The 14782-nt window shown below is 31.4% G+C and overlaps 1 protein-coding gene across 1 annotated transcript in view; it reads right to left on the bottom strand.

Annotated features, from left to right (window-relative positions):
• The window catches only part of LOC111629066 (tethering factor for nuclear proteasome sts1-like), a 29322-nt gene extending 26776 nt beyond the window's left edge, over positions 1 to 2546 (bottom strand). Inside the window, exon 1 of the mRNA XM_023372933.1 lies at positions 2375 to 2546. Within this exon, the coding sequence (XP_023228701.1) occupies positions 2375 to 2426 (52 nt within the window). The 5' untranslated portion in view covers positions 2427 to 2546. The remainder of the gene's footprint in view (positions 1 to 2374) is intronic.
• Positions 2547 to 14782: the final 12236 nt, after the last annotated feature.

Here is a 14782-nt window from a genome sequence, read left to right as displayed (position 1 = left end):
AGAGCATTTTAGAGCTCATAATGGAACCTGAAATTGATCTGATGACAGAAGAACTCCAAGAACTCTCAAATGAAGAATATCAAGAAACTCAACAAGATGTGTTTTCTTTTGAAAAAGAGGAAGACGAAAGAGGTTGACATATCGATGTCGACATATGTTACTAAAGATATTTTGAAGAAGTGGGAGATGTCAGAACAATGATCATACAAGTGGCATCCAAATCAAAATAAGGTTAATGGGGTTGGGGATCTCTACAATTACAATACTGTTAATTACTTCTGAAAAATCTTGAAGAGAAAAGCAATCGACATTGGACAGATTCTTTAACTCCCACAAACAAAAAACACAACTAATAAAAATGAAAGACTGCATATATATGTACTTTTACTATTACATATATATAAATGTAGTAAAGTATTTATTTTTTATTTTTTGAAGTCTCTGCAATGAATTAATCAAATTCCCATAAAAACCTATGGCAAATCGATAATCAGTTAACAAAGTCTTGGATCAGATTATGTTCATTAACCGATCACCCACTGTATTTAATTTGATGTAGAAAGTGTTTCAATCTCATTCTCGTATTTCATTTCATACAGACCTTTTCTTATTTTCAGATCTCCACCTCAGACCTATGCAAATGTCAGGTAATATAATATCTTTGTTATGTAAATGCTCTCTCACCAAATTAGTTTAGTAGATTAGATTAGAAATCCTCTTACTTACTTTGTTCTTAGTTTTATTTAATGTACTCAAACTGTATATAACTGCAGGGCAGCAATCAGATGTCATGTACTAGATCAAAGTTTGGTAGGTAACCAGATGAATGCATTTATATAATTGTCTTATCATAAGAGTGTTATGGCTACATGGCCAGACAGTTCCACTATTTTCACTCAATAGCTAGACTTATAGTCACTCTCTTCGTAATATTAGGCAATGGAAAATATAGTGATCACTTCCATCTGGGACTCTACAGGTGGAGCACTGATTGCTGTTCTGGAAGCCAAATGGGGCATTCCAATTTTCAACACAAGTATTGAGTGTTGAAACAAGCAATTTGACATCATCAATGACATTCCAACTTTGAGTACAAGGTGCTCCCATAATTCCATTCTCAGCAAAATGAATTTCATTCAAATGGCACACCAATTACTCATAATTCATTGGAAAGTAGTGGTCAACATATCTGTTGAGTCAAGTCAGAGTTGACAACAGTGCCACTTCAACGTCAAAAAAAGGAACAATTTTTAATGAACATCAAGATCAGCGCTTACTCAGCATTGAAAATTGAATGTCCTGAAAGCGATGCAGATAGTTGTCGAAACAACCGCATCCGGTCGGAAATCGAGTTACGGGAGAGCGAAACCCACAACGAATACGGTTAAAACAGATTCTCTTAGCCAACAAGGTAGTAGACAAAAATGAAAAAGAAAAGCAAACCAGCCAAAATGAAAATAATTAATTGCAATTACAATTAAGGATACCGAACTTTCATTAAATATAAACCCACCTCCCACAAACTCATTAATCAGAACATTTTCTAAAATAACATAAAAACAGTACGAAAGTCACACCAACACACTCAAGAGAAAAAAGAATAAATCAACAGTGCTAGCGAAGGAATTTAAAAAAAAAAAAAAAGTCCTGTAGTGCCATTTTTTATAGATTCATTCTTTTCTCTCTCAAACACAGAACATTTCCAAACAATTTTTTAAAAATACCCAAAATTCCAATTGGTAACCCTATTTCCTCATCTTTTTCATCTGATGAATATACTGTGTATGAAATTTCAAATATAAAACGGAACTTGTTAATATAAAAAAATGCAAGTTAAAACAAAAGGAATAATTCTTTTCCACTTCTTAAAATGATATTTGCACAAGATGAGTAAATATTGATTGATAAAAATTCTAGTTTCCTGTAAGCAGGAGACTGTTGTATAGAAGGGTCGATAATCCTGAGGCCCCTTGCTCATGGGAAAGTAGAATCATGAAATAAGAACAAGAAACTCCTAATTGCAATTTTGTTGAAAAATAAAAACATTATTTTAACAATGAGTCTGTTATGTTTAACAAATTTTGTAAATATATTTTTACGATATTACTATAGGTTAACACATTAATTTGTTAAATCAGCACAACTCATCAAACTTGATAAAATAATTCTAATTTTATTAAATTAACTTAACTTATAGATAAATTGCCATTATGTTTTAAATATCTGTTCATATCAAACTTTATCATTAAACGTAGAAATGTAATTTTGAAAAAAATACAATTTTAACGTTATATGCAATTTAAAAAAACATATGGTAATTAAATTCATTTATCTTAAATTACTACATGAAAAATTTGGTAGAAAATAAACGAACCGGATGTAGATAATTCCATTAAAGCACTTCTAAAACTAGACATTTCATTCATATCAAGCTTTGTAGTTCAAAAATGTTAAAAATTGGGCACAAAGAAAATCTCAAGAGAGAAATTTCCCGCTTCCGATCTACTCGTCCATTGGCAATATACCATCTTCTTTCGCCAATAGAAGAGAAAAGACGTTCAGCGCCCCCTAACAATTTCGTTATGAAATAATATATTTTATAGTGATTTAACGAATATTCGGTTACTATTCGGCCTATTTTTCGCTATTCGGCCGAAAACCGAATATTTAATCACTATTCGGTCGAATACCGAATACCTAAAAACAGGAGTAAGAAATAACAAAAACACAGTAAATTAATTATTTTGGTATTTAGATTTAATGTTGTCGGGTTATTGTTGTTTGTTTATATTTATTTATAACTTATAACATGTACAAAATAAAAAAGAACATAATACACGTAACCCCCGTATAACACGGTAGTTACATTCCAAAAAATTGCCGTGTTATGCGAAACAAAGAACCAGTACGAAAAGGAGGGTTAGATTCCAAAAATTAAAAAAACATGCTATTATATTTTCATAATTAAGATAAGAAAATTTTAATAAAGATATTTAAGTGATACATATTAATATAAATTAAATAGTGTTTTCTTCGTTATCACTAAAAGCACTACTAACCGAGGATAACTTGCCAAAAAGAAAACGGCAAGTTATCCTTATCCTCTGAGCATTTTTCTGCATTATCTTCAGATCCATGCATTACCTTTTGCAAAAAGTATGTAATTTTAGATTGCTTGCTTCTAGTTAAAAGATCTTTATAAATTTCCTCATATGGTGCTAAGCACTTATGAAGAATAAAGCAAGTATGAAATAAGGGAAAAACATCTGGCAACATCATAAGCAGAAGCGTCGAGATCTGGCATCACTGAAACAAGTTTCGAGAAGGACCATGTGTATCAACAGAAGGCGAGAAGAGAAAATTTACATACTTAAGTACTAATAGTTCACGAAAATAATAATTTTCGCGAACTATTATTACTTAAGTATGTAAAAATTTATTACATTTTATGTTGTACGAGAGTTTTACCCAATTCTCGAACCGTGTCAGAGTGAATCCGTGCTATAACAGTACCGTGTTATACGGGGGTGGTACCAATTCTCGAACCGTGTTAGAGTGAATCCGTGCTATAGAAGTGCCGTGTTATACGGGGGATGGTACCAATTCTCGAACCGTGTTAGAGTGAATCCGTGCTATAGAAGTGCCGTGTTATACGGGGGTTACCTGTATTAGTCACATGTATTCACAATTTATAATTACAAAGATCAGCACACGTACAGTGCACACCATTCGTTAGAGAATCGTTTCACACATGTGAGGGTCTGACCCTGCCTATCGTTTTTAAGCGCTCGTCTTTGTTCTTTCCTTTCTGTTTCCTCCATTTCTCTAGTCCACGTATGCCTATGCATACATCATAATACGCGCTCACGATACTTTCCATTCGTCACTTTTCCGTCCTAGTTTTTTCATTTTATAATTACATGACTCATAGCTTAGTGATAACGGAGAAAAGAGACAGATAGGACGTCGGTATATGTTACAATTATGATTTCACAGATTCGAGACAGCTTGGTAGCCCGAACGGTCCCAGGGTTTCGCCCGTGCAAGCTAAGTGACTTTCATTACAAGCATTTAGCTTTCCGAAGTCTATGACAACAATTGTTTGTCATTGAAGGCCGCAAATTTCTCGCTAATAAGCTGCTTCGACTTGTTCGATTATGTTATCTACTCAATTTCATATTTCTTTTCCCATTTTCACTTCGCGGTCCTTCTCTGTTCTTTTTCCGTTATTTACACGTATAGGTCATTTCATTGTTATTCACATTTGATATCATCATTTATCGCATACTGCCATGACGCTGTTGTCTGTCAACTGTCAAAAATTAACGCGATTAGCGAAGCGTAGTGACAGCGGGGGGGGGCAATAGAAAGAAAGGTCCTTGACATAATGAGGTTTGCGTGCCAATTTTCGTACGTGCGTTAATCAAGCCGAATAGTTTGGCCGAATATTCGGCAATTCGGCCACGCTCCTGGCCGGTATTCGCCCTGCGGCCGAATATACTATTCGTTGCAACACTAATATTTTATAAATATTAAATACAATTATCGAAAAGTTTTTTGAGTTTTTATAGATATAATAATAACAATAAATATTAAATATTTTGAGGATATTTAAAAAATGTTTAAAAATTTTTTATAATTTTGTTTGCATTTTTGTCCATTTATTTATCAACATTCCAGATATTTTATAAATCTATCAGTATGTTAATGTATGTTAACCAACGAGGTAACGAGCTGCTTGGTTTTGCTGCCCGCTAGTAAAGTGTAACAGAATTGCTATGTAACGTGGTTAGTAATTATATATTTTATATTCGTTGGTACTCGGGAAATAATACCCTCCGAGAGGTCGTTTAAGGGTAACTGGTCCCTGTTCAGGCGTTACAGACGTGGAGAAAACCCAGAAAACTCCACATGGCCAGCCCGTCCTGGCGAGGCGCGAACCCATGGCCGAATTCCCAGTGTTCTTGGAACAGAACCGATTGACCACTGGTGGGACCGAGGTAGAGTAAACATAGAGAGGCGGAAACGCCACCAGACCGAAGCAACTTGAAACTCTATCCACCATGTTTTTTTAGTCAAAACAAGAGAAGCGGGCCTCTGAATGGGAAAGAAAACAGAGTACTTTTCAATAATAGAAAGTATACCATTTTGCATTCAATGTAATAAATTATACATTCAGTTATGTTATTATTTTANAAGGCCCTCTGGTGGTGCAAGAAGACGGATTTTATAAAATAAAAACCAGTTAAAACTGCAATTTAATGAATTAAAATTTGACAAACTATTTATCGTTTTATGACGAGTGAAACTTTTTCGTCGCGTTCGCGGCTTTTAAGTAATGCATAAACATTCGAGGCGCGAGACCCCTCAAACTGCAAGACGTAGGTAAGGGACTACGTTGCCCATACGCCGCCCTTGGTCATAGAAATGATGTAATTTGAATATAAATTATTTATAAATACGTATGCCAAGTTATATTTTCATTATGACGCAAAATATATTTAAGAGTTTACGACCACTGTGCTGGATGAGATGTTGAAACAAAAAAAGTTATGCATTTATCAGGTACAGTACATAAACAGTATCGTAATTTGGCAAGTGCAAATCAGCAAGTTCGTAAAATTTTTGTTTATTTTGAACAATCCGGATGATTGAAAATCCAGATAATAGAGGTCCGGATAATCGAGGTTCTACTGTATATATTTTAACGAAAGAAAAAAAGTTTTCTGAAATTTTTGTACAAAAATTATTAAATAAATTTTTTCTTTAAAGTAGAGTTTTTGGTGTTGACTTTACTAACTTATTTAACGGTTTACACATACACCGAGAAATGTAAAACGATGTATATTCAATGGGAAGGTGTCAAAATAATATAAACGAAATACGTTTATTAAAAATATTTTACAATAATTTCTCAGCATAATTTCGAATTATAGATAATGATATTACAAAAACAAACAAAATTTTGTAAACAACGATTTAAATTACCAACAAATTAAATCATTGTTGATCGAAATCTCTCAGTTTTCTATAAAGATTTCTTTACACCACAGAAAAAGCTTACTTTACTAATTTTTTTTCATGTGAATTAATAAACAATAAAATTCATTTTTATTTAAAAAAATAATTTAACTTGAATCGGCGAAAAAAAAATATTTGGACATGGTATTCAAAACTTTTCAGTTACATAAGATCGTATGAAAATAAAGATTTTTTGCATAGGTTATTGGTAACCCATAAGTATATATCTCGTATAAGAATAATGACTCGCCTATCGCAAATGCTTTAAATTATTTAAACGTATTTCGAAAAATCGTAAATAAAATTTAGTCACGATAAGAAATTTACGATAAAAATAGTTCTTACATTCTTGAAAAATAACAATAATACATACAGTAGAGCGTCGATTTTCCGAATCAATTGGGGACTGGGGTTGTTCGTATAAGTGATATTTCGGATAACCGATTTATGTACGAAAAAATAGTTTAACGTATCCGATGTTGAAATTTTTCTCCGTTGCGTGTCGCTTCGCGTTGAATTTTCGTCGATGTTAAGCCTAACGAAGACTATTGTATCGTTAAAAATTATTTTTTTATTTTGTACAAACAAAATAAATATATTGAAAAATATAAAAACAATAAAAATTATACTTCGGATGTTAATTTAGTATAAAAAACGTAAAATATTTGAGTAGCCCAAGACATAGACAAAGATTGAAGCGCCACAGCTCAGGCGAAAATTTAAATTTGCCAACTGGAATTCTTTCTGATGATTGACGTTTCGGATGATTGACTTTCGGAAAATCGACGCTCTACTGTATTTATAATAATTATAGATCAAATTCCATGTTTAAATAATTAAGTATTTATATTAAAAATATTTTTGATATACTGTACTTTAATACAAACATATATAATAAGTTATTCGTTTGTTAAGAAATAAATCATTTGAAACATTTATAAAAGAATAAAATATCTTTATAATCACGTGAATGAAACACGAAAAACAGTCACGTGAACAGAACTTCCCCTACGTCAGGAGCAGTTACATTTAAATGTCTAATTTAAAAGGACAAAGGAAATTCTGAACAAACTGTTATAATTTTAAAATTTTCTGTAATAACATGAAAATTTCAATTTAATAATAAAGGTAACCCCCGTATAATAGGATAGTTACGTTCCAAAAAATTGCCGTGTTATGCGAATCCGTGTTATGCGAAACAAAGAACTAGTACGAAAAGGAGGGTTAGGTTCCAAAAATTAAAAAAACATGCTATTATATTTTCATAATTAAGATAAGAAAATTTTAATAAAGATATTTAAGTGATACATATTAATATAAATTAAATAATGTTTTCTTCGTTATCACTAAAAGCACTATTAACCGAGGATAACTTGCCAAAAAGAAAACGGGAAGTTATCCTTATCCTCTGAGCATTTTTCTGCATTATCTTCAGATCCATGCTTTACCTTTTGCAAAATGTATGAGATTTTAGATTGCTTGCTTCTAGTTAAAAGATCTTTATAAATTTCCTCATATGGTGCTAAGCACTTATGAAAATTAAAGCAAGTATAAAATAAGGAATAAACATCTGGCAACACCAGAAGCAAAGCGTCGAAATCTGGCAACATTGAAACAAGTTTCTAGAAGGACCATGTGTATGGACAGAAGGCGAGAAAAGAAAATTTTTGTACTTAAGTACAAATAGTTGACGAAAATTATTATTTTCGTGAACTATTATTACTTAAGTATGTAAAAATTTATTACATTTCATGTTGTAGGAGGGTTTTAGCCAATTCTCCAACAGTGTCAAAGTGAAACCGTGCTGTAACAGTACCGTGTTATAGGGGGGTGGTACCAATTCTCGAACCGTGTTAGAGTGAATCCGTGCTATAGAAGTGCCGTGTTATACGGAGGTTACTTGTTCTCTAAAACAAAAACATATTAAATAAAATATATACATGAATTTAATACAAATAAAATTTTTAAAAAATTATAATATCGCTGAAAACATGCAATTTGTATATTATAAATATCCATCAATTAATTAAATAAACTAATTATATATTGTAATAAACCTTACGTATATGAAAGAATATACGTATATGTAAATACGTACGTAAAGTGACAGCACTGTCGACTGGATAGTTCAACAACAAAAAACCGTTAAAATAATAAATTAAAATTAAAATTGAAACAATTTACGATAAATGCAATAAACTAATACTTAAATATGATAAGGTAACAATAGTATACTATCAAATAGTACATTAATTTGACTTAAAATTAAATTAAATTAGATAAAATTGTAATTAATTTACAAGTGGACACTGTAATCGAGATAATACGAATTTTTTTCAGAAAAACTACAAAATACAAGAAAATAAAAAAATATACCAAATAAAACTACACAGACTTGCATATTTGTATTATTTTTTTCATACTTCTACTATAAAAATTTGATTTTATACGAATTTTTAAAATAATATTAGTAGATTGACCTTGATGACTTTTTCATAAGGGTGCTCTCTCAGAACATGTTTTCCTCACCGGCATATTTTTATGCCGGTGAGAAAAAGATAGTCAAATATCACGGCACGCCACTGTCACAAATGCATACAACTGCTATTACGTGACAATTATGTCCCAACTTACCATGGGGCGATATAGCATAGAAGCTCATTCTCAACTAGCTGATACAAGACAAGATCTCCAATTGGAATATCAATCGCTGGTTTTTTACGTAGATAAAAATTTGTAAATAGAGTAATTGATATTAACTACATAAATATTAAACATTTATGTAAATTAATTAAGTATTTAAATTGTTTTCAGATGATCAGTGCAATTCGTTCCTTATTGTACGCACTCACACAATTCTCGGGTACTCGTAATCAATGCAAAATGACATATAAAAGCGAATCTTATGTAAATAATACGACTAATTAATGCCGCTTTCTAGTGACCTCGTTATTTACATACGCAATTTCCAGTAGATGGCATTAAAAATATCTGAGAAAATGTCTAAAAAACTCTGGAAAAAATTACATAGAACCAAACACTTAATATTCGTTAAAAATCTGTAATTCTGAATTCTGTCTCAAACCCGCAACTTTTGGTTCTTTTTCTTTCAGAATATTTTAAATTTATTTGTGAATATTATAATTATGTAATTTAATAAGAGATGGCGTCTAACGCTTACCTCTAGTACGAAATTACTTAATAACTTAATCATTAATAAGAGCACTTAATTAGCCCGATTAGTTAACGAGAAAGTTTGGTTTAGTATTTACAGTATTGTACAGTGGAATCTCGTTTAACGAGCACCACGCATAATAAGCGAAAGAAATTATAAAAATCACTCGCTTAATGAGCGGTTTTTCGCATAGCGAGTGACAAGGATAGGAGAAGTTTCTCATTGTATGCATGCTCTATCAGTCTGTGTTCAGCGCTTGTTCCTCTATAATCTTAGTGTCGCTTGTGATCACACATTTTTCTAAACTTGTGTTCACACATATTACATATAAACATCAACAACCATAGCCCGTTTTATAATAAACACGCTAAACGGTATGCCAAATTCTAGGGCTATGTGAAAGCTATAATTAAATATTATAAATTATTTATTTCTAATTATTAAATTTAATAAGATATGGAAGCATACCTGCTTACCTCTAGTCAAATTAATAAATTTGTAATATTAAATTATAGCCTTCACGTATCCCAAGAATTTGGCATATCGTTTGGAGTGTTTATCAGGCATTATCTGTAATTTTTTTGTTTTTGCAAATAGAATTCGCATTTCAGATTGGTTTGTTCCGCGCTAGAAAAAAAAAAACATGAAGATGATTCTTGCGATGATTATTTTCTTTGAATAAACATCATACATAAAATATTTGAGTATTTTTTTGGCATGGAATGCATTACAGTATTTTACATTAATTTTTCAGAAATATTGTTTCGCTTAACGACAGTTTCACATTACGAGTAAGATTTTGGAACGAATTATGCTATAAAATTCCAAACATCTAAACGTTTAGTTCTTAATTTCCTAGTTTATTTGCAACTGTAACAAATCGCTTTATTTCTATTGAAGAATTTAGGACTTTAAATGAAGATAATATTCCTGTAATTAGAGAATACGTGTTGAGTTTCATGAATAATTTTATGCAATATTTTATGTAGAAAAAAAGTGGTAATCTATAAATTCTTGTATTAAGCAATGACGTAGTCAATTTCACACGAACTGTTCTCTTGGCTGGGATTACTCAAACGAGATTCCGGTTGCTTTTTTTTAAAGCAGCCGAGGTAACAAATCAAAAATATTAGAGAGAAAAAGAAGTAGAAATTTACCATGCTACAGGTGAAAAACACAACTTCTCTTAAATGCATTAAACACGATTCTACTCACATCAATTGAATCGGAAAGGGAATTTTCGGTAGCAAGACTTTTCACTACTAAAATAAGAAACGGATTGAATGATAGGAGTGTTGACTATCTTTGCTTTTTAAAATCTTATTTTAAAAATTTTAATAAAACACAATACAGAATATTACTGTAAGTAGATATAATTTTGAATTGAATATTATTCACTTTTTGATGAGAAGAAACAGTGATATCTTTATGTAGATGTTATACATTCGACCCTCCCTGTAACACGGGTTCCTATAGTTCGGATTCTTATATCACGGCGAAAAAATTGCGACAGTATTCGTTTTTTAGTATTTACAAGTTTTTTAGCAGTACAAACATGCTAAAAAACTCCTATAATTCGGTAAAACGTCATTGCTGACTCGTGTCGCGACATGATTGTACAAATCGTTGAGTTTAAACGAGCAGCGGATCTACTAAAAAACATTTATTATTTAACGTCCATAAAAATTATATTTATATTAGTGATGTCTCTAAGTTCAGGGAATTTTTCGCATAAAAGTAATTTATCAGGAAGCACGCGAGCGCCATTCGATGACAATCTCCAGGACGAAAACAAGCCTAAGCAACGGCGTAGTCGAACGGTGCACACTCGGTAAGTAATCCTACAATTTTTTGTTTATAGCATAGTTTATACGGATTATTCCCAAAAAATTTTACGTATTTTGGAAATGTTGAGTCGAATTAGTCTAGAATCGATTAATTTTATGGAAGAAATCTTTTAAACAGCCGTAGTCCGTAAACTGCACACGTGCCGGGCTGTGATTGGCTGGACTCGTAAAAGATGTATTCATAAAAACCAAAACGTATCTACCGTGTTATAGGGGGGTCGACTGTACAGCTTATGTTGTTTATTGATGCGTAATACTATACGCGTGCCTCCAATACCTGAAAGGGAAACCAACTTTATTTAAGTTTTCAAACTGCAACTGAAAATACTTGTAAAATGCATAATTTGACGTTTTCTAGAAATATATTTGTTTTCTCTCTCAGTTTTCATATGCTGTTCTACCAAATTAGACTTCTGATAAACAATAGATAAGAATTCTAGCTGTACGTACGTCGTCATAACCAATCACCAATTCCTTGAAATCGATTGCAGTTTTTTTAAATAGAGAATTTGAATAGCTAAATCCAAAATAATTTTAATTCAAATTCTGTATTTGGGAAGCATTTTGCAACAGGGCAAGTATGAGAATTCGAATTTCCGATTGAATTTTACTTGAATTTATCAGCGAATGATTTGTTCAGGAATATCATAGTAGTTAAATAAAGGTGGTTTATAAAATGCACTTTAATAAAATATTATTAATACAATTGTCATTACATTTTGATGCACTCATCAAGGTGAACTTTCGTAGAACTTTCTGAAAAGTACATATAAATTTTTATACAAATCTGAATATTCATTAGGAATTATTATATATAAAGAGTGCTACAGAATATCTGTCTTAATATTCATTGCGTATATTTAAAAAAAAATTGAAATTTTCAGGTTAGGTTCACACTAAAGCTTTTCTATAACTTTAAAATAGCGTTGCAACGCTTCTTCTTCGTAGAAAGGAAGATTTGTAATCTGCTTTAATTGTCGATTTCTTGCTATGGAAACTTCGCAAATACCTGTCAGAACCCAATACGATGTGTAATGAAATGTAGAAACTTGAAGAATTATCAGAACTACGTTGAAGACATCGTGACCAAAAGACTTTTTACAAGGAAAAATTGTAATCCTAAAATACAAATACCACATCAAAAAAAATTAAAGAAAATAAGTATTAAAATGCACTGTTTAAAAAACAATTAGAAAAACATGTGACAGCTGTTAATGAGGAATGACAAAAATTTACGTAATATCAGTAACTATGCTGATTCTATGCCACACAGATGTAAAGAATTTTCAGCCGTTCACGTATATACACTTAGCCAAAGTCACCACAAAAATCTAAAAAGGTCATTCGGTTTGGTTGTGAGGTGCACATATTGTTGCATATTGCAACTAGTGCTAAAAATAAAATGCATATTTTTCACACAGTAAGATATGTTTTACTGAATCTTACCTAAACAATAACATCTGACATTTAGAGTTGCTCGTTTGACATGATTTTCTATACAAATGTTTTGTTTCCCCTAATTGTTCTGACCAGTGTGCAGACTTACTTTATAAGTCTCAACGTTTCAGTGGTCCATAATAAAGAAATAGTCAGCGAGATCAACAGAAGAACATCAACCGTGAATAGACCGTCATACACGGTCAAGAGATGATTGCTTCTGATTAACACTGCAGTGTTTATGATACATAAAACGGTGGAAAGAAGCAACTGAAAACGATATAAATAAAATGGATAGAAATATATATTTTACACAATCACGAAATACACGAAGAAAAAAAAACAATACTTCTTACAATACGTATAACTAACAATACGTGTAACAATAAGTATGACTAACACCAATCACGTATCATTTTTTCCTTATCTTATTATATTAATTTACTAACTTTAAGTAATTCGAACTAAATTCTAAAGTGCGGTGGCATATTTCAATACTTACTTTGTAAATTCGAGAAACTGAATTAAACAAGTAGAAAAGATAAAATTCGAATACTAATTTCATAAAATGATCCAAAGAGTCCATCTTGTAAACAGCTCAAAATTAACCTCGTTGACAAAATTCACACGAAACACTCCTTGCGGTATATGCCAGCAGAACAATGCCATCCACGTGTTTCCAGGAATGTTCAAGACTTTTCGAGACATGAGAGATACGGCTTTTTGAACACGTCTGGAACTGACCTGTCAGTTAACTAATTAACGTTCTCCAGCAGTAAGTACCAGTAAACTACGAAAATACATACAAGCAATTTTTCGGGACACCGTTCAAAGCCTTTTCAATTTATTGCCACGACTTACAGCAACTCTCGAAGACGTTACAAAATACTGATTTCATCAATTAATAGCTATTTTATTGTTCTGAAAATGTAACCTCTTATGTACAGTGATATCAGTAATGTGTTGTATAACTTTCATTCTAATTGAATAATCATAGTGTTGCAATTTTCACAAACACTAATGTACAATGCAAGTAGATGGCCAAATTGCGACATGGTCAAGTTTTTAGCCTACCGCTCAATGGAATTAGAACGAATCCGAAAAAACCTCAGAAACTTATGGAATTGATCCATCTTCGTTATTTCCGGTCCCATTACTCACCACCCTGCTTCTCTATTGTAAGCCTGGCCGATTGGGCTTGGTGAAAAAGCCCTTATTCTGTCCACAGAGTTGTGTGAGGAAAACAATTTGCATAATTCGACGACTTAGAAATATAAATTAAATAATCTGTCAGGAAATAAGTAACGTAAACAAAAATTTTCACAGGAATCTTAAGTTGCTCCGGATAGGTATTGTACGAAATTTTGTAATTATTCCCGATAAAAATTTTTCTAAAATTATTTTGTAATTTTATAAAAAAAATACTTTTCAGAATATAGCATGAATGTTGATTATTCGCTTAACATAAATTTAAAATATTTCTATCAATTCCAGGAAAATTTTAAATCAATTATGACTAAAGCAATAATGATCTGAGAAAAAATAAAATTATATTTTTGCATAATTTTACCTCGTAGGCGTATAAAATCATCGTATGCTTCTCTCTTTTGAGAATAAAGTACGAATTTCGTCAAACCACGTAATTTTTAAACTATTTACACAATGGAGTTTGAAGATCATTTTATTCGATTATTATTCGAATTTTCATTTTTTTACATATTTAATTCGGGGTCTCGACTTGACAATGTAAGTATTGAAATGTGCCATAACATTTTAAGTAATGTAAACTAAATTTTAAGCTAATATATTAATGTAGTCAAAAGGAAAGAAAAAAATAAAAGAGCGAAGGAAATAATTTGTGGTTGGTTTTAGTTACACAACTTCTATATGGTATAAGTATTGTTACTGTGTCATATGTTAGTAGTCGTTTTATTTTTTCTATATTTGCGATTTCTATGATTATCTTATTATTGTCTTGTGTTACTCGCAACGTGTGCTTTGAAGTTACAGAAACTTTTCAGTTTGCCACCCCTTTATTTCCAGAGAAAAACTATACGGATGATGAACACTGCACAGACATTAAAAGCATGTTTTTTCAATATGAAATATATATTCAACTAAGGAAAACTAATTTCATTAAAATCTTTTTCCAGTATGCTGTCACCACTATTTTATCTGTGATCAACATTATATTGTTCATCAAAAGTGAATATCTCTTCACTGAATTCGATAGTATTTTAATGGTACAAGTTTTCTTGCTGTTCTCGGTGACTATTTCATTACTGTGGATTACCGAAATATT

This window comes from Centruroides sculpturatus, unplaced genomic scaffold (assembly GCF_000671375.1).
Source record: "Centruroides sculpturatus isolate CEXI.00-Female unplaced genomic scaffold, Cexi_2.0 scaffold523, whole genome shotgun sequence".
NCBI lineage: Eukaryota > Metazoa > Arthropoda > Arachnida > Scorpiones > Buthidae > Centruroides > Centruroides sculpturatus.
The sequence above is the reverse complement of the archived record's forward strand: the minus strand, read 5'-3'. Positions and strand labels throughout refer to the sequence as shown.